The sequence below is a fragment of the Sinocyclocheilus grahami genome, unplaced genomic scaffold (assembly GCF_001515645.1).
Source record: "Sinocyclocheilus grahami isolate Dianchi unplaced genomic scaffold, SAMN03320097.WGS_v1.1 scaffold257.1, whole genome shotgun sequence".
NCBI classification, from domain to species: domain Eukaryota; kingdom Metazoa; phylum Chordata; class Actinopteri; order Cypriniformes; family Cyprinidae; genus Sinocyclocheilus; species Sinocyclocheilus grahami.
In genome coordinates, this window is record NW_015505436.1 from 411,025 (window position 1) to 435,480 (window position 24,456).

General features: G+C 36.5%; 1 protein-coding gene across 1 annotated transcript in view; it reads left to right on the top strand.

Annotated features, from left to right (window-relative positions):
* Positions 1-4,784: 4,784 nt before the first annotated feature.
* LOC107598825 (potassium/sodium hyperpolarization-activated cyclic nucleotide-gated channel 3-like) overlaps positions 4,785-24,456 on the top strand; it is a 29,608-nt gene continuing 9,936 nt past the window's right edge. The window contains exons 1-5 of the mRNA XM_016290260.1: positions 4,785-5,818; positions 14,906-15,329; positions 16,890-17,051; positions 19,436-19,654; positions 24,099-24,245. Of these exons, the coding sequence (XP_016145746.1) occupies positions 5,160-5,818; positions 14,906-15,329; positions 16,890-17,051; positions 19,436-19,654; positions 24,099-24,245 (1,611 nt within the window). The 5' untranslated portion in view covers positions 4,785-5,159. The remainder of the gene's footprint in view (positions 5,819-14,905; positions 15,330-16,889; positions 17,052-19,435; positions 19,655-24,098; positions 24,246-24,456) is intronic.

Genomic DNA, 24,456 nt, shown 5'->3' on the forward strand with positions numbered 1-24,456 from the left:
TATAGTTATCTGAATGTTCTTCATACTGATGCACTTATCTCTTCAAATATTCTTGCAAACCAGTGACTTCATTTTATACTTATGTACCTTATCTGTCTCTAAGTCTACATGGCTGATTGCTTTTTATGTATGCATAATATACAGCATGGCTTTTATTCTATGCAATATCTATACATACAGTAGAACAAACCTTTTTTAAATGTAATCTTTTGGTTGTGTATAATTAAGCTTTAATATTATACGTTAGCAAAGTGCACTGTTCAAACCATGAAAAACAATCCACATGGTTTAAAACATCACTGCATGAGCTCCTTACTCAAGGGTCTACTAAGTCAGAATGTGAAGAGAAATTAATATTATCTCAATTGACTAAGGCATATACATGTCATTTTTAACAATTAAAATATCCAAAGTCAAATGCGTTGTCCTTTTTTATGACATGAGGCATTATTTATTTTTTAAGAAAATCGCTAAATATTTACTTCCCTTCAGGGCGCCCAAGATGTAGATGCATTTTTTTCTAGTCATAAATTTAGAGAAATTTAGCATTGCGTCACTTGCTCACCAATGGATCCTCTGCAGTGAATGGGTGCCGTCAGAATGAGAGTCCAAACAGCTGATAAAAACATCACAATAATCCACAATACTCCAATCCATCCATTAATATCTTGTGAAGTGAAAAGCTATTTGTTTGAAACAAATTCATCGAGATGTTTTTAACTTCAAACTCAAAAAGAGTCCTCTATCCATAATATTGCTTTTTCCAGTGAAAAAGATGTTTCGTCTGAATCAGGAGAGAAAAATAAACAGATTAAGCAGTTTGCAAGCGACAACAGTCTAAACAGTTCTAAACAAATAATGTCAGTGGATAACGGATGAATTTTTTCACTGGAGGAAGTGTTATTATGATGGTTTAATGTTAAAATGCCTTATTAAAGGATTTGTTTCTTACAAACATGCAGCGTTTAATTTCACAAGATGTTAACTGATGGACTGGAGTTTTATGGATTACTTGTGGATTATTGTGATGTTTTTATCAGCTGTTTGGACTCATTCTGACGGCACCCATTCACTGCAGAGGATCCATTGGTGAGCAAGTGATGTAATGCTAAATTTCTCCAAATCTGTTCCAATGAAGAAACAAACTCATCTATCTTGGATGACCTGAGGGTGAGTAAAAATTGCAGCAAATTTTAATTTTTTGGCGTACTATTCCTTTAATATGAGTTTACATAATGTATTATCGGTAATTAATCAATGTGCATATGGAAACAATCATATACTAACAAACATGGACACTTACAAAACATTAAAAGCTAAAAATATCCAAGCCTTGTGCAATTTACACAATGTTGCATTTTTTTCGAAAAAAGTACATACCATCTGCTTCAGTATCAACTTCTTTGTGTGGGTGTTTTAAAGGTTAAAAATCCTCCTATTATAGGGTTGGCACTGTCATGCCTGCAGTCCTAAAAGAAATATGTCTGTGCACCAGAGGGGGGCGTTGCTGACCAAGGCTGAAACTTCAGACTCTCCAAACGTTTTATGTCTCTGGACGTTTGTTTCTACTCCCCCACCCTCTCAGGTTTCAGTTATAGACATTGCACCAAAAAGATCTGTGCAACAGTATTTGGATGAGCCATTTACATAAGTATTATCATCTACACTCATTATTAGCTGTTTAATTTAAACCATGGTGTAAATATGTATTTTATTGCATATATGTGGTTTATATAGCGCATTACTATAAAAAAAAGAACATTAATGTTCTGCCAGAAAGATGCAAGAGGAATTTTTAAGACCGAGTTCATTTGACCTGCACACTATAAATCCATACAAATATTACAAGGTGAAATTGGCTGACTAAGTTACAACGGTATTCAGAGAGCAGGTTACCGTACAACAGAAGGAAAGATTATATGTTCATACATACACACTCACAAAAATCACATCCACACAGAATAATCTCACAGTCGTTTCTCCTCCATAGCCATAGGGATGGATGATTCCTAGAAAGGCAGTGTTTGTCACAATGCATTTTCTGCTCAAAAGGCAGAAAGCTGTCTTTGCCCAGGCGCTTACAGATTATAGTGCCATTATTCTCTCAGTATCTAGTTTCATCAGATCACTTGGTGCCCTGACTTCACCATCTGACATGTTATGTTGTATCCGGACCGCACAGTAAAAACCATGACATTAGAAGCACAGTTGTTTTAAAACAAGGCTGTGTGGTTTTTTGAAAATCAAACATGCCATAACATGGGTATATTCGAACTGAGTGGCTTGAACATCATTTTATTACTCTGAAAAATTGTCACATTTTGTGATTACACAAGATAAAAAGTCTCTACTGAAAAGACCATCATAGCTGTTGTCCCCACTAGACCTCTTTATAACTAGCAACGCTAGCAACACTATCTTGGTCAACCAGCTTCACTAACTACCGGTTCACCAGCTAGACCAATGCATATTACTAATCAAAAATTAAGTTTTGATATATTTACGGTAGGAAATTTACAAAATATCTTCATGGAACATGATCTTTACTTAATATCCAAATGATTTTTGGGAAAAAAGAAAAATTAATCATTTTGACCCATACAATGTATTGTTGGCTATTGCTACAAATATACCCGTGCTACTTATGACTGGTTTTGTGGTCCAGGGTCACATATAGTAAGTGCATGTAATTAATTAATATTACTCAGTAGCCTACTTAAATGTATAATTATATTGTAACAAGGACACCTTAAAGCTGCAGTCCGTAACTTTTTTTGGTTAAAAATGATCTGAAATCAATATTTGAGCAAGTACATAACCAGCCAGTGTTCAAAACTATTGCCTTACTTTAGCCCGATTCACAACGGTTAGCTTATAATAATGTTTTCTAATTTGAGTGGTACAGGTAGCATGGCACTGCGTCATTACGTCACGTCTGTAAACATAAAGAAGTTGTCCCGGCTACTAGGCTATCGCATGTGAGGATCCTGCAGGTGGAGGATCGTTTATAGCCTTTTCTCACAGCAGCTGGAGTAATTAAATGTATCATTTTTAATGGCGGATTGTAATCCAGAAAGGATTATGTGAAACACATGTGAATGAAATTAAATTATATTCCAGTTATAAATGTGCTTCTGATTACAGATAGCCTGGGATTACAAAGATTTGTATTTGAAAGAAAACCCGTTCGAAGGGAGCATAATTAGCTTTTGGGTTAAAAGAATGTCTTAATATGAAATTCAAAGAGTATGACAATTAGATTAGACTGTGTAGAAATTGAAATCTACTTGCTAATACACACTACTCATAGTCACCAATGCTGATGTTGTTCACATGAATCATTTGAGAATAAAATATAACAATAATAATAATTTGAACGGTTTGATGTGATATGAGCTAACCGATCTTTAGATTTATTCACCATTGATAGCGAGATTTATTGTAATGCTTTTTTCCTCAGTTGGTCAGAACAAACGTGGCAGACTTGTTACTTGTTCAGATGGCAATATACAGTGAAAATTCTTATTTGGGTCATATTCCAAGATGTAGGCTAGAATCTGTGATTGCGAAGTACAGTAAATATCCACACCAGTGCGGTGACTGACTGCCACACACAGCTCAAAACATTAGATTCATCAGCGCTGGAGCCCTGCCGACTCACAACCCACGCAAGCTAGATAATTCCGCACACAGCTGCAATTCCAGGTGTTCAAACAGAGATGGCGACAAAGAGGCAAAATTTACGGACTGCAGCTTTAAAATAAAGTGTAACCGAATAATAAATGTGTCTACTAAGAAGAAGCAGTGTGCGAATTATTCATTGACCTTCAGAAAGGCTCAAATTAATTGTAATAATTTTTCGGGTATTTCGTTTCAGATCTCACGCGACCCCAAATTCTGGAGTTCCAGATAGCCGTCAACTACCTTAAAAGCATTTTAATTAACATTAAAAGTGAATTTAATTTTTTGTGTGTGTTTTGTGAATAATCCACAGTAAAGTCATGCGTTCTGCCGCTTTGCTGACCCTAAACCGCGTTCCAGCGAACACGATTTCAACTTTACCGTTTACAGAAACATTTGAGAACGCTGTTGAATTGTGTGAATCCTTATGTAGAACGAATAGCCTTCATAGTTTTATTTCTTTTGACTTCCTCGCACCCTGCTAGTCTGATCCATGTCCAGCCAACTGATAGACAATACCCAGCTGTTAGCATGGAGTAATACCAATTCTTTTCCATAAGGCATCATGACGTAATAGAATGAATGACGTAAAAACGCTACTTTTACCGTTCAGGAATGTTTATGTTATTATTGGGCGACATGTTATTATTAGACAAATCATTTGGTGAATACAGGTAATGTAATGTCACGGATTTTTTTTTTTGCTACACCCCTAACAGTCGGTTTAGGTGGTGCGTGCTTATTTGCTGTCTGCGCTTCTATGGCAGCGTAATATATTATCCATCCCCACGCGTGTTACCACAACTGATCTGGACATTTTTTGCACATTGGATTACTAATGTGTCAATGGCCGGGAGCTTCGTAAGTGCTGTTTAAAGAGTAGTTTGGAAATGATTTGTCATTGAGACGCGCGTCAAATTGTTATTTTCCATAAGGCATCATGACGTAATAGAATGAATGACGTAAAAACGCTACTTTTACCGTTCAGGAATGTTTATGTTATTATTGGGCGACATGTTATTATTAGACAAATCATTTGGTGAATACAGGTAATGTCATGTCACGGATTTTTTTTTTTTGCTACACCCCTAACAGTCGGTTTAGGTGGTGCGTGCTTATTTGCTGTCTGCGCTTCTATGGCAGCGTAATATATTATCCATCCCCACGCGTGTTACCACAACTGATCTGGACATTTTTTGCACATTGGATTACTAATGTGTCAATGGCCGGGAGCTTCGTAAGTGCTGTTTAAAGAGTAGTTTGGAAATGATTTGTCATTGAGACGCGCGTCAAATTGTTTCCCATTCAGACACGTCCCTCCGTCTTCCCGCATCCAGTGTGCGCGCTCGGTGTCTAGTATTACAGATGCAGCTGGATGCATTTTTGTGCGTTCATATTTTTGACGACCTATTTTCCTGCCTGCGTCTCCTCTCAGATGATACCGACTGTCATTTGTTCCGTTAAGGTGGTCGATCACAATGGATAGGGTGCATTCTTCCATGCGCAAACGGCTCTATAGCTTGCCACATCAGTTTGGACACAAGGGTGCTATGACTCGAGACGGCGAAGACAGCGACAAGGACACGCGGAGGAAAAGTGTCAAGATGAAGCATCTTCCCTCACCCTCCTCCACGGGGAGCTCTAAAGGTGTCAGCGAGGCCAAGAGCGGAGACGCGGAGACCGATGTAGGGAGACCCTTCAGAACCAACGTGAACGGCGACTGCCGGAGATTCAGAGGCAGCCTCTCTTCCATCACCAGTCGGCATGCTCCAGACGCGGATCTGGCCGAGCAGAGGTGCCTCATCGGGGATGCAAGCCCCGAGGACGACGGTCCCTTGGAGCAACCCGGACCTGGAGAGAGCCAGGGCGCGCAGGGCGGCCGCGGCGACGGGGCACAACAGGCGCCCTCTGAAGAACAGTCGACTTTCGTAAAGTTGGAAGGTATCGATCAAATCATGCCTGACGATGAGCAGCTGTACCAGGCGGGCTTTATGCACAGGCAGTTTGGCGCGATGCTTCAACCGGGGGTCAACAAGTTCTCGCTTCGAATGTTCGGGAGCGAGAAGGCGGTGGAGCGCGAGCAGGAACGGGTCAAATCTGCAGGCTTTTGGATCATTCACCCATACAGTGACTTCAGGTAATCCCATGTCTAATTGTCGGCTATGCAAATGTTCCCACTGCCATCAGGCCTCCAGCAAGGAGCTCTCCGAAATTAAACGATTCTATGCTTTGCTCACATGTCTGAGCAGATTAAATACAGCCCATTTGTCTTTTCATGGTTTTGTTTTTAAAAACGTCTTTCTGTGTCCTTGAGCTTGCTGAGGATAATTAAAAGCAGGCCCATGCTGTTGCATTCCCTAACCTCACCTGGTCATATTCACCTCTTTCCTGTTTGAATGACATTGATACCATCCACATATTGCAAGGGCAAACAGTGTCACCAACGCCAGCTGTCTAGGAGTTTCTGTGATTGTTTTGCATTCATTGCGTGAAAACTTTCACTGCACCAACCACAGAAGTCAAGTGTAATCTCTCACTTTACTGCATAGAAATAAGTCACACAGTCATATTTAGCCGTTGTTCTCATGTTTTCACTCAAACAGAGCTGGCCGGGAAATAGGGTGATCAAAATGGGTTAACATGACGACGGGCATTATTGGGAGCAAACATCAGAGAGGATTACAACAACACAATTTATTTAATGGCACTCTGGTCCGAGTTGGAGGGGGCAGTACTAACAGTCATGTAGCTGAAATGGACCACATGGCCTTCGCACAGTCAGGACGGCGTGTAAGCCGAGCAGTTATGTGCTTCTAATGAGCGATTGGCACATTGTTTTGGATATCAGTCGAAATAAATGATGTGAGATCAGGGTCATACAGTGCAAAGGAGGACAATGTTGAATCAACACCAGAAATGAAAATGCTGTCATCATTTACTCACCCTCAGGTCACCTGTATGACTTTTTTTCTTCACAGAAGAAGATATTTTAAGTAACTGCTTTTGTCCATTCAGTGAAAGACAATGGGGTCCAAATGAAACCATTTTTGTGTTTTGTTTGGACCCCATTGGCTTCCATTGTATTTGGAAAAAAAACAACAAGATCTTTTTTTATGTTCCACATATAAAATAAAGTCATACAGGTTTGAAATGGCATAAGGATGAGTAAATGATGACAGAATGTTCTTTTTGGATTTTTGTTTGAACTACTTTTTTTCCCTATAACACTGTAAAAAAATTTTTTTTGAAATAGTAAATAAAACAAAGATTACTGCAGATTGTTTTACACAAAAAAACATACAATTTCAGTCTTTCTACTTAAAAATTTGAACATTTAATTCAGTGTCACTTGCCAATTGTGTTTAATTATTTGTCAAATTTACTAGCTATTTCTTAGCGATTTATTTTACAGTGCACTTGAAAAAAATAGTGTAGAAAAATTTTTCACTCAGAAATTGCTAGTAAATCACAATTAATTACAAATTAAAGGCAAGTAACACGGAATAAAACATGAACATTTTCTAATAGAAAGAGTAAAATAGTAATTTTTACTCCAATAATATTTGTTTCAAAAATCACTTTTACAGTGTAGAAAAATGGAAAGGTTACTGGTAATTCTACCAGCACATTATATGTTATATTTAATTTACTCCTAATACACAGGACAATGCAATATGTAATTCAAAATACGAGTAAAAGATCATTTAAAAAAAAAAAAAAAGATCATTGGACCCTTTTTTTTTAAATAAATGAATATTTCCCTTTAATTTGTACTGGCAAAACCACCCAAAATGCATCTGTCAACTTAAACTTAAGTTTTGTGACTATATAAGATGAATGTTATTTCAGGCAGCATCTAAACCTGTTGAGTACCAAATGACCACAGCAGCAGGTGATTTGTAAAGTTTCACCTGTCACAAGAGGTACCGTCCTTACTCGTCTGGCATTTTCAAGTGTCATTTTCACATTTGCCCTTGTCTCCTTCCTCTTGCACTTGCTTCATCCCTCTGTCCCCGTGCTCTCTGACCTTCCTCCCCTCAGCACTGTTAGGGAAGGGGATGGGCGATGCGGGGACTTCCATTTGCTGATTGCATCACCTGGTTGATGCAGAAAACGAGAAGAGAGTGTCAGAATGTGGATGGAGGCTGTTGAGATGGGGGTGGAAGGTTAGCATCAGTGTTCAAGGGGTTCTGGAATAAGGGAAGCAAAGAGACGTGCTTTTTTAATGAATCACCACAGAGTAGCTCTGTTCTGCAGCGCATTTGGAAGAGTAGGAAACATCATTTTCTGCTAAACAATGTGGTGCATCACATCATTTCGCCATTAGCTTCAGCTGAAAATGAAAGCAGTGCTCTCTCACAGACCTAAACATTTCCGTCTATCATTTAGAGCAGTGGAGTCGCATAAGCAAACATTTCAGCCTGTTTATTCAATTATAGACTAAACGTATTACTTCAATGGATGTGAATTCCTGTGATTTGCTCAAACAATACATAGGTGTTTCTTCAGTGTTATGCACTGGTTAGGTTTTAGTCAAACTAACATATTTTGTGTTTTAATTTATTTGTAAGGCTTTTTATAGCCATTTTATAACAACTTTTGAAGGATCATGAAACTTAATAGCAGATGTTCTCAGATGTAAATTATTGAAAATAATGATGTAACATATTATTCTGAATATTAGGAGAAAAGTGTTTATAGTTAAATTTTTTGATCCATTTTGTTGTTACAGTTTAAAAGTGTATCAATGTAAAATCTGACTTTTTTAATAATAAAAAACAGCAGTTTTCATAACAGTTACATTAAAGATATCTGAAACTATCATTTAGTTTCAGATAGTTATACTAAAATAAACATAACTTTAACAGACTACTAAGATGTCAGCCAACACACGCAAAAATGTATTCATAGACTAACATATAGACACAAATACACTAGAAAATCGTCTATTTACTGGGATTTGTTTTTAAATATTTCTTCATAATATTATAAATAAATTGTTTTTGTTCTTCATCAAAATCTGAATTGTGACTGGTCGAGTCGCGGAGAAACGTATTACGTCAATAGATTCTCCACACTAGGAACGTGATACGCGAAAAATACTAAAACGCACAGAGTTCAGTATAGCGCTTTCTGTGCACAACACTTCATTTTGTTTGTTTTTTCTGAACATATTTCATCTACTCTAATGCTAAAACATAAACTGACAGCATTTAGGCGCACATGTTCCATCACATATATTTATACCCCTGTTCACACAGTAATACCAGTAAATTGCTGTAAATCACTGGACCGATTTGTGCTTTTGTTGATGTTTTCATTTTTGTGTCAAATGTTCACATTCCTGTAGCACTTTTGGCCCAGACACATTGTATTACACATAGGGGCGGCGTAAGGGGGGGTTAGGACAATTCCAAGAGCCCGGCATGGGAGGGGGCCCCCCGAGGGGGGAGCGCGATTTCTAACGAGGGGGAAAGACCGTAATTTTTTTGTACTGTGGGGAACGTGGAACGCTATTTCTACCGAGGGGGACCCAACCCCCACCCCCGGAACGTGATTTTTACAGAGGGGGCCCGAGTAAATATGCTGTCCAGGCGGCCCCTGATTACACGACTTCAAAGTGACCTACACAGTGCAGAGTTAATGCATCAAATGCATCAGAATGTTATGATTGGCCCAGAGTAGACATCCAACGTTGGCGCATTCTGAACTTGCACGTGCTCATACCGGTAATCGTCATTCCACATTCACGCACAGCATCATTCCGTTAGTTTACAGGTAATGTTACAACTTTGCTTACTGGTAAATTGCCAGAACAAATTTACCGGTATTTTTGAAAAGGTCCTGTTCACACATGATCTCTTAATGGTAATTTACCAGTAATTTACCAATAAAGACTGTATGTGCGAAAGGGGCTTATGTAAATAACTGCACTGATGCAGCGGAACATCAGATAATGAACTCGATGACGCAGTGTTTTGTAAACGGAAAACAGTGATGAAACCCAGAAATTGAAGAATAATGGACTGTAAAGTAACGACACGCTTTTATTCCCCATCCTTTAAACTGAGTGTTAGTCGTTCTAGTAAAAGGGATGAAGATGTTTTAAATGTTCTTCCTCAGTTTTATAATCAGGCTGTAATATTAACATTTTTAAATTAAAAAACTCATTTGATTTGTCCATAATAGTGTTGTGTCTCATGATAAAGCGGATGTTTGAGAGTTTGTGGTCATACGGTGATATTTTTGAAATGCAGCAGAGGGCCCTGTTTCTTTCATCTCTATAGTTGTAGATCTTGGTTGAGTTCACTTTCTAAAGGCCAAAAAGGCCAAAAGTGACAATAGTTAAAGAAACAGCCTTAAGGCTATCTGAATTCAGTTGATTCTTTTGCATGACGGCGGCATGACAGCCACCCAAGTGAATCATGGCAGTAGTCTTGCATAAACCTATTATTATGTACCCAACACATTAGCTTTCTGCAGGGGACTCCAGCGGCCAGAGCGACTGGTTGAGCTGTGGTGCAGAGCTTTCGGATGATGGCTAGATCTGGTGAGTAGAGTTGACACAGATTCCACAGAGAGATCATCACAATTGGAGCGATGGGGATTGAGAAAGACAATTAGCACTCATAATATGCTAAGCAGCAACAGATAGAGAAGGAGAACAGAGAGTGTATTTTTGGCAGATTGTAAGAGAAAGCTGATTATTGCAAAGGCTTTTGTTTGGATGAAATGTGTTCCCTCCGCTGTCATTTAACAGTGGCTCTCGTCTGTTAGTTGATTTTTAGCCTAAATAGGGTTGTTAAAGATCCACACAACTTCAAAATGAAGGTGGAATCAAAACTTACACACAAACCAAATACCTTTTTGCAGAAATGGAAGCGCCAGCGCAAGTTCTACTAGGAAGACTTAATGCCATGTCACATATTACAATTAGATCTAGCCAATCGGCACTCAACACGAGGAATATAAAAGCCCTCTACTCACCCTTCATTGTGTTTGCAGATACTGCCGCTATCATTTCCCTCCATCCTCCCCACCACCACCAGGTTGGCCCCGTCCATGCGGGGGTAGGCTCCACCCTGCCTTCGTCTTCGGCAGGAATAGCTAAATAAATACTTTTGAGTTTTATCTTCACCTCCTGAGTCTTTCTGGTTGAACTATCTTCACTTTTCCAAGCTTTCTCAAGTTCATACCCACTGGTGTCCATTTTATATTGCAAATGATATTGAATAATGCCTCTTGTGGTTTCTAGTGTATGTTCTCATGATATATCAGTTGTTTACACATGTGAATTGAGAAGAGAATAATGTGTATAATGTGGTTACAGTGATACTATGGTCGATGTGATAGATATTGGATATTCCCAATACAATTACTGCTCTAGCAACAGCATGGGTTGACAGTTTCATATCCATATTGCATTTAGAGTATAGACAGGAATATAGATATGATGGAAGCTTACAGGCTATAATATAATCCGGAGATTAAGTGGACCAAGAAAATGCTGTGATGTGATGTGATATGATTAGATTAAATAATTGGTAGGCCCAGACAGAATCAGTTTTTTTTGTTGTTGTTGTTTTTATCCATTGCACTGATTTTAAGGGAAAAGTCTGGTATAAACATGGGGAAATTTTTTTTTTAACAATACTAAATAAAAAAAACCCCACAAAGTTAGTGAATTCTATAAACGACAGCAGTCCCAAATTTGTATTTGCCTGCTACATGGTCTTAAATATAGCACAGTTATATATATATATACTGTATATATGCCACTTTTAGTCCTTGCATATGTGTCCGGTACAAACAGTTCAGCACATGTTGCTATAAAACTTATTCTTTTGCCTGCTTTGACCACTGGAGCATCTGTCCAAGGGTAAATGTCAATGGCAAATCCTTTATAATCTGAAAACTGTCTGGAAATAATCTGTCAGATTTAGTGACACTTCCTATAGATGGTTTGTTCTTGTTTAATCTCCTCCAAAGCTCATTTCAAGCAATGTAAAATAGAGCCCTGCAATGTGGAAGTAGTATTTTTCCATTTGGTTAAACCCAGATTTCATATTACATTTAAAAGTAGGTATTTAACATATATGTGATTAGAGTATTCACTTGCCAGAAAAGAAGCAGACATAATATAATATTAGCATTATTTGGATTCTATTCCTGATGTATTACAGTAAGTTTGAGTGGGACATATCATAAGCCTCATCTTTTATTTATTTAATTTATTTTAAATTAGCTGGTACGTTAAGCTAATATGATGCTAGTTTCTGGTCGTTTGAAGGTGGCTTTGGAGAGGGACATTATCATTTTGAGAATCTAATTAGACAAAGTTAATATTCAGTCATTAATAGTTTGCCCAATTTTTAGTTTTAACAAACACATAGTTGCCTGTAAAACAAAATGTAGCTGGGTCATTCTGTCAAATTAACCAAATTTCAGAAACTTCCCTGACTCAAATTTTTACAACGCAAACATTAATAGTGATGAAAACCAACATTTTAAAATGCCACTGAGGAATATTTACTATTTTGTATTAATTAATAATAATCCAGTAATTGTAATTTTGAAAAAATAGTCAAATGGCAATTTTCACCTGAGATTTGGAGCCAAATTACAGAGGGTAAAAATGACTTTTGAAAGACCATGGCTGCATCATTATTGTATTTTTACACAGAGATTGGCAGGGCTGTTAGTAAAATCAGTTGATGTAATACTGCTTACTTTATTAGCCAGTGGTGGCAGTTCAAAAACGGGAAAAAGCACATGGTTTTTCCAGAGTTTGTGTGCTTTAACTCAAAAAGTATTAGCAGTATGTCAATATTCTTTTAGAGACTGGTTCTTAACAAATGTATCATTTGGTCTCTTCATTTTTAAGGGCCTATATGGTTTAACAGAGATGTGGGAATTTCAATCTGGCTCCATGAGTAAATTAAGTTGTTCACAATTTTAGTGCTCAAAAACCAAATGTGGGTCACTTTGCTTACAGTGAAGTCTTTAATTTTAAAGAGGAATGTCTGATGAACAAATATTGTTTAAACTAGGAATGTATCTTGTTTCTCTCTATCAAAACAACTGCAAAGAACAGATGTTTGAGTGCTATAAATTGTTTCTTCCCAAAGTTTGCGTGTCTGTAATTTAAGAAGTATTAAAGATACTGTATCTCAATATCCTATGAGATTTTACTTCTTAAATTAGATTCTTGGATTCTGGTTCAAAGCCATTTCATATTTTGGCTTTATTGTTCATTTATTTATTTCTTTGACCAGAATTTTTTTTTTTACTTTTTAGCCTCTGAGGACCTCTGGTTGATTTGACATGGAATGGCCCAGTTCTTTTTATATGTTAATGATTTCTTATGCTAATATGATTGCAGATAACAGTAACCTTCAGTCATGATCCAATACTGTGTGAAATCATGGTTAATCTTCTTTTTTTATTTCTGCAGTCATTTCAGAAGCAATTTGTTAGTGAAGAAAACACAGTGACCTATTTATACACAAACATAAGGGCCTAAAATCGAACTGAGGGTTTTTTCTTTCTTGTCCGTGGTGTCAAACAACACTTAATCCCACTGGACAACTCTGAAATGCTGAGAGCCTCGTTCTCTCTTTGCAATCCATCTCGAGCTGGACGGTTTATCAACCCTCTGTGTGATCGATTTCTGCTTAATTACAACTCAGCAGCAAAGGACTGGAATCTAGTAACCAACCAGCTCTCTACCATAGAGAGGTATAAATGAAGAAGGCTAATCCACAACTTCAGTTTTTGGTGTTCAAAAAGAATATTAGCACATGGCAAATACTGTAAAGCAGCATGAAATATTAGTAGCATTATTGAATGTTTCACACAACCAAAAAAGGCTCATTTTGGCATGTCAGGGCCAACGGGGTAATTAATGCTGCATTCAGCAATTATGGCGGCTTGTTTTTGTGTAAACGTTTCACCCAGCAGATCTTTTATTGATGAAATGGCGGTCTTGCCAGAGGTCTCCTGGATGTCTTCCAGCTCCTTTCATTTACATACATACGACACATCCAATTACCAAATAGGGAACTCATCCATAAACGAGAGTAATAGCCCAACCAGACAGCCAGCCATTTCCATCGTCAGTCAGGGGCTGAGCTCATAAAGCGTTCTCAAAAAATCCTGAGTGCGCTTTTTAGATGAGTGTTTCTGATTACGAATATCATAATACTTATTTTGAGGAAATGATGGCAGACGATTACATTCATGCATTTGGCAGATGCATTTATCCAAAGAATTGAACCCATGACCTTGGTGTTGCTAGCGCATCAGTTTAGCTACAGAACTGGTTGGTCTTAAATATGGTCACAAACTAGATTTAAAAGGTTAGTTTTTCAGGAAGTATAATAATGTGAATTTTAATTGTATATTTCTGTCATTTAAGTATTTTTTATTTATTAAGTATATTTTAGTAGTATTTATATTCTATAATACCATTTTGTAATATTTTAAAATAGATTATATATCTTCCGTTTTCATTTTAATTTTAGTTTAAGTTTTTGTAATTATATATATATAGAGAGAGAGAGAGAGAGAGAGAGAGAGAGTATTAAATTATTGTTAACTTTAAATTGTAGTAATTTTAGTACTTGAACTTATTTTAGTTAGTTAAAATCAACATTTCATTTATGTTTTTAATTGTTATATTTTAAGTTTCAAATTTTTAAAATTTGTTTTATTTCAGCTTTATCTCAATTACTGAAATATTTGATTTCAAATAGTCTTTGTTTGTTAAAAACAACAAGACATAATATGGTAAATAATCAATTTTAACGGTAAAAATATATTTAGTGATCATGTTAATTATTTACTATTGTTTTTATAAAATAAAAATGTGTAATGTTAATTATGTATTTAATTATGTTAATTAATAATAATTATATTGATATTCAAATTGTTATATTTATAGTATTTATTACTATTATTAGTTAGTCATTAAGAATTATTATTGATATTCATTATTTACTATTATTATATCTATAAATAAATGTATTATCCAGTTTTCTAACTTGTAGGATCCATAAAATGTTTCTTATACATGTGTCTCTGTAAAACAGAATTTGAAGAAGAAGCACTTCATTGTCATTTATAATCTTTAATTGCCTTTATTGGTTAATGCTTTCAAAGGTCATGCAGACTCTTCTGTTCCAAAGGCATTAAATAAACTCTTTGTCCATTGTATGTCGTCTAGGTTCTACTGGGACCTGATCATGCTCCTGTTGATGGTGGGCAACCTGATCATCATCCCCGTCGGCATCACCTTCTTTAAAGATGAACACACCCCCGCCTGGATAGTCTTTAACGTGGTCTCTGACACATTCTTCCTGGTTGACCTGGTGCTGAACTTCCGCACGGGGATCGTCAAAGAAGACAGCACAGAAATCATCCTGGACCCTCAGCAGATCAAGGTGAAGTATCTTCGGAGCTGGTTCGCTGTAGATTTCATCTCCTCCATCCCTGTGGATTACATCTTCCTCATTGTGGAGACACGCATCGACTCGGACTTCTACAAGACGGCACGAGCTTTGAGGATTGTGCGTTTCACTAAAATACTCAGTCTGCTTCGGCTGTTGAGATTGTCCAGACTCATTAGATACATCCACCAATGGGAGGAGGTAAGATGCACCTCTTAGATTGTAATATATCTATCACAAATAACACCGTTTTTTGTTGGCTTGTGAATGTTGAAAAGAAAATGAACTGTGATATGAACCTTGTTTGATATTCCTGTACCAATAATGGAGCTGCCCATGGTTTCTTTTGGTGGTCCTGAAGCAATATTTCTGTCAAACAAATATACTCATTCCTCATAACCACAATTCTAACCGTAATATAAACCATTCAATTAATATTTCTGACTTAAAATGAAAATTCTGCCATCATTTACTCACCCTTGTGTTGTTTCAGAAATTGCTGAGGAATGGGGATTTGGGCTGTTGTAGTCTAAAATGAAAAAAAAAAAATGTATATATATATATATATATAAAAGTACTATAGAAGTAAGAAATTGCTTATTTAATGATATACACTAATGTTAAAAAAGTTTGGGTTAGTAGAATTTTAATGCTTTTATTCAGCAAGGATGCACTCAATTGACCAAAAGTGACATTAAAGACATTTATAATGCTACAAAAGATTTCTATTTCAAATAAATGCTGTTCTTTTGAACGTTCTGTTAATCAAAGAATCCGCAGCAAAACAGCAACAGCAAAAATCATTTTCAAAATTGATAATATTAATGTTTCTTTAAGCAAATCTGCTTATTAGAGTGATTTCTGAAGGATCATGTGACACTGAAGACTAGAGTAATGATGCTTTGTAATCACAAGAATAAATTACATTTTAAAATGTATTAAAATAGAAACAGTTATTTAAAAATTTAACAATATTTCACAATATTGCCATTTTTACTGGTGAACATAAAAGACAATGTGGCACCTTTATGTTTGAAACAACCTCAAATAAATGTACAAGTTGGCAGAAATTTCATTTTGGATGGACTGTTCTTTTAATTACCTCTAAAATCATAGGGAAATGATTGGTAACAGATAACAGTGAGGATGTTCTAGGACCAACAATGGAGCTGATCCAAGAACACATCCTACTTGTTAAAATCGCGGTCAGCAATAATAGACAGCAGGCCACATTAACTTCACAGTCGTATCTGAAACTCGGCGAATGCTTTGCCATCATGTGGATTTCATTTTAGCTCTGCCAAAGAATAGCAGCTTCTAAATCAAGCAGCAATTAGCCACAATTACAGGCAGCAATGTGTTACTCAACCTAACCATTGTTTGTCCATGGCAAAGTTAAAAGCGTGCACCATGACCCTTTAATTGCTTCGATCCCTCAACCTTGCCAGTTAATGGAAATCTATTGGAATCCGCACTTTAATTACTGCTATTTGGGAACGCTGCCTTTTTGTCCACTGCAGGGGGGGGGGGGGGGGGCGGTAACATCAGCCTCTCGTTTGGCCTCCCACTGATCTCCTAGGAACTATTAGTTACATTAGCAGAAAAGATACAGTACCTTATGTAATACTCCACAAGCCCAGCGTTGTGCTTCTAAAAACCAGCTTAAGGACAATGTGGCCTAGAACTGAGTGAGGATTAAATCTTAATTGTGACCCAATGCGGCATATTCCAGTTCACATCTCTGACCGCTTTTCCTTTTAGATTTTTCACATGACCTATGACCTGGCTAGTGCCATGGTGCGCATTGTGAATCTCATTGGAATGATGTTGTTGCTGTGCCACTGGGACGGATGCTTGCAGTTCCTGGTGCCCATGCTGCAGGATTTCCCTTCAGACTGCTGGGTGGCCAAAAACAAAATGGTGGTAAGTTTGAGGGGCCAACCCGTGTCTGTTTTCTCTTTATTTTCCATTGGCACAGCTCCCAATGATTTATTAATCCCAACATCCACATTTTCAGGTTATTCTGAAAAAATAAATACATTTTAAAAAAATTAAAAAAATTTGTTTAAAAAAATAAATAAATTATTATTATTTTTATATATATATATATATATATATATATATATGTATATATGTATATATATATAAATGCAGCAAGATAGAATAGCTGTTTATACTGCTGCAAAACAGTGTGTGACCCAGATGGAACATTTTGAATTATAGAAAGCTGTTTCCACCTCAGAGTTATATAAAGTTAATAAAAGTTCAAAGAAATAGTCACAATTGTAAAATATAAAGTCCAATTGCAAGATATGAATTGCAATTATGACACCATTAAGTGACAATCAGGGTTTAAATTGGGCCGGGGCCGTCCGGGGCCCCTGGCACATAGACTCCGGGGCTCAACATTAACGTTTCATTAACGCCAGACAAGTAAGCATGCTGAGGTAAAAATTTAAAATTAAAAGTTTTATATTTAAAATACAGTTAGTTAGGCAACATCACACAACGTTTTCACCATTACGACTGTTTAATAGTTCAATAAACAGTAATACAATAATATTAGGTTACTTACATATTAGGCGGAACCACAGCGTATCTCACTCACAGCAACCAGCCGATTCATTGCTGAATGATTTCGTGTTCTGAACGAATCGGTTGATTCAAAGTTTCATTAGCCCATGAATATAATCAGCCATTTGAACGAATCGCTTGAATGAACAACTCAGTGACTCACTCATTAAACGCTCACTACTGGCATCTAGTTGCAGTTTTGAGATGTTAAGTCAAATGGCAAGATATAAAGTCACATTGCAAGATAAAAAGCCAGATTATGACATATACAATCAGATTTTGCGATATAAAACCACACTGAAATATAAAGTTGCAAATACAAGAAACAAAAGTCACAATTACAAGTAGCAAAGTTACAATCGCAAGTCACATTGTAAAGTATAGAATCACATTGTAAAGTATAGAATCACAATTGGGAGATATAAAGTCAGAGTTAAAAGAAATATATATATATACTGTAATTTTGAGATATAAAGTCAATTTCCGAGGTATAAAGTCAAATTGTGAGATATAAAGTCACAATTATAAGTACCAAAGACAGAAGACACAATTGAGAAATATAAAGTCAAATTGCAAGATAAAAAGCCACATTATGAAATATGAAGTCAGAAATTTGAGAAATGAAGTGGCAATTATCAGATTAAAAAGTCAGATTATGCAATATAGGGTTACATTGTGAAATATAAAGTCACAAGTATGAAAAAACAATGTTGCATTTACAGAAACAAAAGTTATGAGAAACACGAGTTACGACTGCAAGATAAAAAGTCATATTATGAAATATAAAGTCACAACTGGGCAATACAAAGTCGTAAATTAAAAGAAAAGTTGCAGTTTTGAGATATAAAGTGAATTGTCACAATATAAAGCTGCTTTGTAAAATATAAAGTTGAAATGACAAGAAACGAAGTCGAAATTATGAGAAACAAATTTGTGATGATAAGAAATAGCGTTGTAATTATGAAAAATAGTCAAATTGTAAGATAGAAAGCCACTTTGTAAAATATAAAGTCAGAATTATGATAAACAAGGATATAATTACAGTCAGTTACTATAAACAACGGCACAATTGTGACATATCAAGTCGTAATTACTTTTCTTTTTTTTTACTCTGAGACTGAAACTGGCAACCATATTGAACTGATATTGTTAAAAGTAATATTTTTGACTGAAATTAGGCCAGCTGCATCATATCCTGGACCAGCATGATAAGTATTTGGCCCAAAAGTGCCAGACCGAGTGACTCATTTTGCTAAAAGACGAACACTGTCCATGACTATGCTTCATTAGAATTTGTAAAACAATACCTACTGCTTTCCTCCATCTTCTCATATCAGGAAAGCACATGCAGCGTTCGTAATGACCCTCCTGTTAAAGGACGTGATATTTCCCTTTCTCTCTCTCTCTGGCCTTTACTCCGGCTCCTGTCAGAAATATATTGAAACACTGTCACTTTTTTTCCAGTCTAGCACTCTCTCGCGCTCTTTCTCTCACATTCTGTCATTCGCGATGCTATTTTCTCTCCTCTCGCTCTCTTTGGTCCGTACCTTTGTCCCTTCACAACACATTTTGTCCCTCTTTCACCATCTCTCCTATTTCTTTTGCTCTCTATCACAATTGCCGTCTTTCATGCTCATAATTACATTCATGCTTTAATTTGGATTCTGCTTTCTCTTTATCTCTTCTGCGCTCTCTCTTTCCGTGCATCCCTGTCTTTCTCTCTGTCCTCACAGAATGACACATGGGGTCAGCAGTACTCTTACGCCCTGTTTAAGGCCATGAGCCACATGCTGTGTATCGGGTATGGCATGTACCCTCCTGTGGGCATGACGGATGTGTGGCTGACCATCCTCAGCATGATCGTGGGTGCAACCTGCTATGCCATGTTTGTGGGCCACGCCACCGCCCTCATTCAATCACTGGACTCCTCACGCAGGCAGTACCAGGAGAAGGTTAGTGAAAAAAAAAGGAGGTGAGGAAATCAGTTGGGTCTGAGAGGCTAAAGTGTGGATATTCGCATGCATTGTGATGTAAAAACAATTGTTTTGTGTTTTATTACAGAATAATCTAATGTAAGGGAACTTGGGGCAATTTGTTCACTCATAATTAAGCTAATGATGATACATACTCTGCTCAGTCAAATTTGTGCTTTATTATTTTGGGATGTCTGAAATGTTAATGCCTTTGGAACCCACTTCATATCGATCTTATTTGTTGGTTAAAAGTTGCTAATACTGTTGCTGGAAGCTACCATTTTATCATGGCTCTGAAGTCAGGGACCATTGTGACAGTATTTATAATTACTAGTTCATAGTTATGAAGTAAAAATAAAATAAAGAAATAATTATGACAAAGAAAAAAAAATACACGTAATATTGATAATCTTAAAGTATAATATTTAGTAATATTATATGTTGTTAAATAATTTATTACTAATTAATATTCAACTGCATAAATTATACATGAATATTAATTATATAATTTTTCATTTGTATATGTGCACATATTTGCATATAAAAGTAGCATAATTTAATATATAAAGTATAATTGGGGCTGATAATATTTTTTTGTATTTTTTTAAATATTTCTAATCAAAAATACAATAAAAAGAGTAATACTGTAAAATATTATAACAATTTAAAGTAACTGATTTCCAATTTAATATGTTTTAAAATGTAATTGATTCCTGTGATTGAAAATTTTAAATTTACGGAACCCATTAATCCAGTCTTCAATGTCTCATGATCCTTCAGAAATCATTATAATTTGAAATATTTCTTATTATTATCAATGTAAAAAAAAATTTGTTTTGCCTAATATTTTTGTGGAAACCATAATAAAAAATGTTTTCAGGATTTTTTGATGAATAGAAAGTTATGTTGATATAAATATTTTAATTTAATTAATTTTTAAAATATTATAATATAATGAACCCTGCTTAATAAAAGTATTAATTTATATTAAAAATATCTTACTAACCCCAAACTTTCAAAAGGTAGTGTGTATTATATTATATTATATTATATTATATTATATTATATTATATTATATTATATTATATTATATTGATGGTGCATTTCAATTTCAAACATTTAACTGTTTATTAAACTAAATGATGACAGGTAGGTTAATAGTAGTTAAAATGTTACAACTGTCTTCTATATTCCCTTTATAGCTAATAGAAAATATATACTAATGGAAAACCCCCAAAAATAGAATCTTCATTGGCAAGCCAGCAATTAAGGCAAAGATCATTTTAATGAGGGTGGGCAGCTGCCGTTTCCCACTTTGTTGAGCATTGTAAAGAATTCCCAGCAGACGGGATTTCTTCACTCCGAGATCCGAGAACGCCTTTGAAGTCCCGTTTAAAAATAGAAAAACCAGGGACAGACGAGCAGACGAGTGGAGAGAAAAATGGAAAACTACGAGGGTTCGCGAGTTGAGCGAGTCGTGGAGTTTTCTGACCTCTGCGGTGATCGATGCGCGGTTTTATCGTGTCTGTAAGTGTGCTGGAGTGGTAATTGAACTGTTGTCATTTTCTATGAGAAGAAAATACAAGTGCTTTGACCTCTGCTGTGTTAAAAGATTCAAGTCAATTCAGCTCGACTGCGGTTGTCGTGGCAACTTTCATTGTTGATACAGAAGCGCGTATTGATGTGAGGTTTCCTCCTTTTTCCTCTAAAAACGATGCGGTGTTTGGAGCAAGTGTTTTGTTTTCTCGAAAGCTGAATGCATGAAGGCCAACGCTTTTGATTATGGTTTCACAGTACATAATTTACAGTTCCTCTCCACATCTGTTCGAGAGGGTTTTGAAGACACAAACACAAGGAGAGAGAGAGAGAGAGAGAGGAAGATTTGTTTAGGGAGAGTTCAACAGGGATAAAAATGTCTGAAGTTGTCAATTTGTCCTGTTAACTTAGCTGCCGATTTCATCACCTGCTGTATTTGGGCTTCCACACCACTCTCCCCAGTGTCAATGCGATTACCAGCATCCATTTCCAGAAAAAGGACGAATTCCAATGACACACTTTTTTCACGACACCATGAGTCATGCTTGCCTTACACTGGCATTTCAGCGAGCGACTTCACACCCTCGCCGGGCTCCGCAGTTGTAACCTAACTGTATAGCGTGACATTATTTCCTGTTGTTTGAACTCTTCCTGCTGGCTTTGTCCCCTGCCCTTGAATATGATAATAGAAGAGCCACTCGGAGAGACCGAGGAGATGTTCACAGCTGACATGGCAGGAACATTAGCATGTGGTGAAGGGCACATTGGAACCAGCTACCGTCGGCATCCGAGACAAGAGTTCATGGAAGCGGGAGAGAGAAAGCAAAATGGCTAGTGACAGAACAAAGTTTATTAGAATGGACAGCAAAGGTGTAACGTCGCCGAGCCGCAGTGCCACAGACGCTCTCTGTCGGTTTCGAAGACACGAATGAAATAACAAAGAGACAGTACAAGGGGATCGTGGGTAAAATAAACCCTATCAATACTGTACGTCCTTCCTTGAAGTGAAAGAGACAGGCTTGGAGAGTGGGACAAACAGAAAGATAATGATAAATGAGGAGATGGCCACTGATGTGAAAATACTGCCGAGCTTTGCAAATGGAGCCTGGGAAGGCTGCCGTTAATATGGAGCCGGACAGTTACACTGACCGAGCTATTGTTTTGCAGGACATTTAGTCAATATTTATTTATCTGTAGCTGTGTAGTTAGAAACAACACCTCAGGGTCTACAGACGGTTTAAAGCCTATTCACACCTAATCATAAAATCATACAAATCATGACAAGACTTTAAAAAAGACAATAGATTACTAAGAGTTTTTTGTTCCAAGTACAAAAATATTGGACTGTGATCCTTTAAAAAAAGAAGTGACGGTACCATTGTAAGGTGATGGTATCATATGGTAATATCACAGTACTTTGTTATATACTACGGTAATGAATAATTACCATATTTGTACAATTGTGCATATGCAAATGATTATATGATGTTAGAAACGTGCCATTGTTATTTGGTTTCATATTTGATCCCACTAGGGTCTTTAAAAAATGGTTTCAAATGATTATAGAAATTATAGATCATTAGCATTTCTGTCCACATTCCTCTAGAATTAGTTTGACTATTGTTGCTGAACGTGTAGATAAATGTGACCCTGGACCACAAAACCAGTCTTAAGTCGCTTGGGTATATTTTTATCAATAGCCAAAAAAAACATTGTATGGGTCAAAATTATCGATTTTTATTTTATGCCAAAAATCATTAGGATATTAAAGGGATAGTTTAATGAAAATTCTGTCATTAATTACTCACCCTCATGTTGTTCCAAACCCGTAAGACCTACGTTTATCTTCAGAACACAAATTAAGATATATTTGATGGAATATGACAGCTCTCTGACCCTCCCATAGACAGCAAGGATCCTAACACGATCAAGGCCCAGAAACGTAGCAAGGAGATCGGTAAAATAATCCATGTGACATCAGGGGTTCAACCGTAATTTTACGAAGCTACGAGAATACTTTTTGAGCACAAAAGAAGAAAAAAAGTCTTTATTCATCTATTTGTCTTCTCCGCATCACCCTAGCGCCATTTTGGAGAGTATCCACTGAACGTAAATTGCGTATGCTGTTTTGTGTCAGCTGTGCCACGTGGATACACTTTGATTAGAACGAAAACAACATATCCGCGTGGTGCAGCTGACACAAAACAGCATACACGATTTACATTCAGTGGATATATACAAAATGGCGCTACAGGGTGACGCGGAGGAGACGAATTGTTGAATAAAGTCTTTTTTCTTTTTTCTTTTGCACACAAAAAGTATTCTCGTAGCTTCATAAAATGACAGTTGAGCCCCTGATGTCACATGGATTATTTTACCGATCTCCTTGCTATGTTTCTGGGCCTTGATCGTGTTAGGACCCTTGCGGTCTATGGGAGGGTCAGAGAGCTCTCGGATTTCATCAAAAATATCTTCATTTGTGTTCCGAAGATGAACGAAGGTCTTACAGGTTTGGAACAACATGAGGCTGAGTAATTAATGACAGAATTTTTATTTTTGGGTGAACTATCCCTTTAAGTAAAGATCATGTTCCATTAAGATATTTTGTAAATTTCCTACCGTAAATATATCAAAACTTAATTTTTGATTAATAATATGCATTGCTAAGAACTTCATTTGGACAACTTTAAAGGTGATTTTTTTTTGCACCCTCAGATTCCAGATTTTCAAATAGATGTATCTCAGCCAAATATTGTATTTATTCAGCTTTCAGATGATGTATAAATCTCAATTTTAAAAAATTGATCCTTATGACTGGTTTTGTGGTCCAGGGTCACAAATATGTAATATACAGGTTGATAATATAGTGTATATGTCATTTGTACAGTACAAGCAGGTGGAGCAGTACATGTCGTTCCACAAACTTCCTGCAGACATGCGGCAGAGGATTCATGATTACTATGAGCATCGCTATCAGGGGAAGATGTTCGATGAGGAGAGCATTCTGGGAGAACTGAACGAACCACTCAGAGAGGTTAGTAGTAATGTAACGCTCTGTAAATCCACTTTCTGACAGCAGGTGGTGCTTATGGAACATTAGAATTAGTGTTGTTTCAGTCATCTCCGTGGACAAAGCAGCATTGCTACTTTATTAGGTATTACATAGAGCGAAGATGAAAACAAAATGCCATCAAATCTTTTCTGAAGATAATCAGAACCTTCCGATGTACATTTATATAATCAAT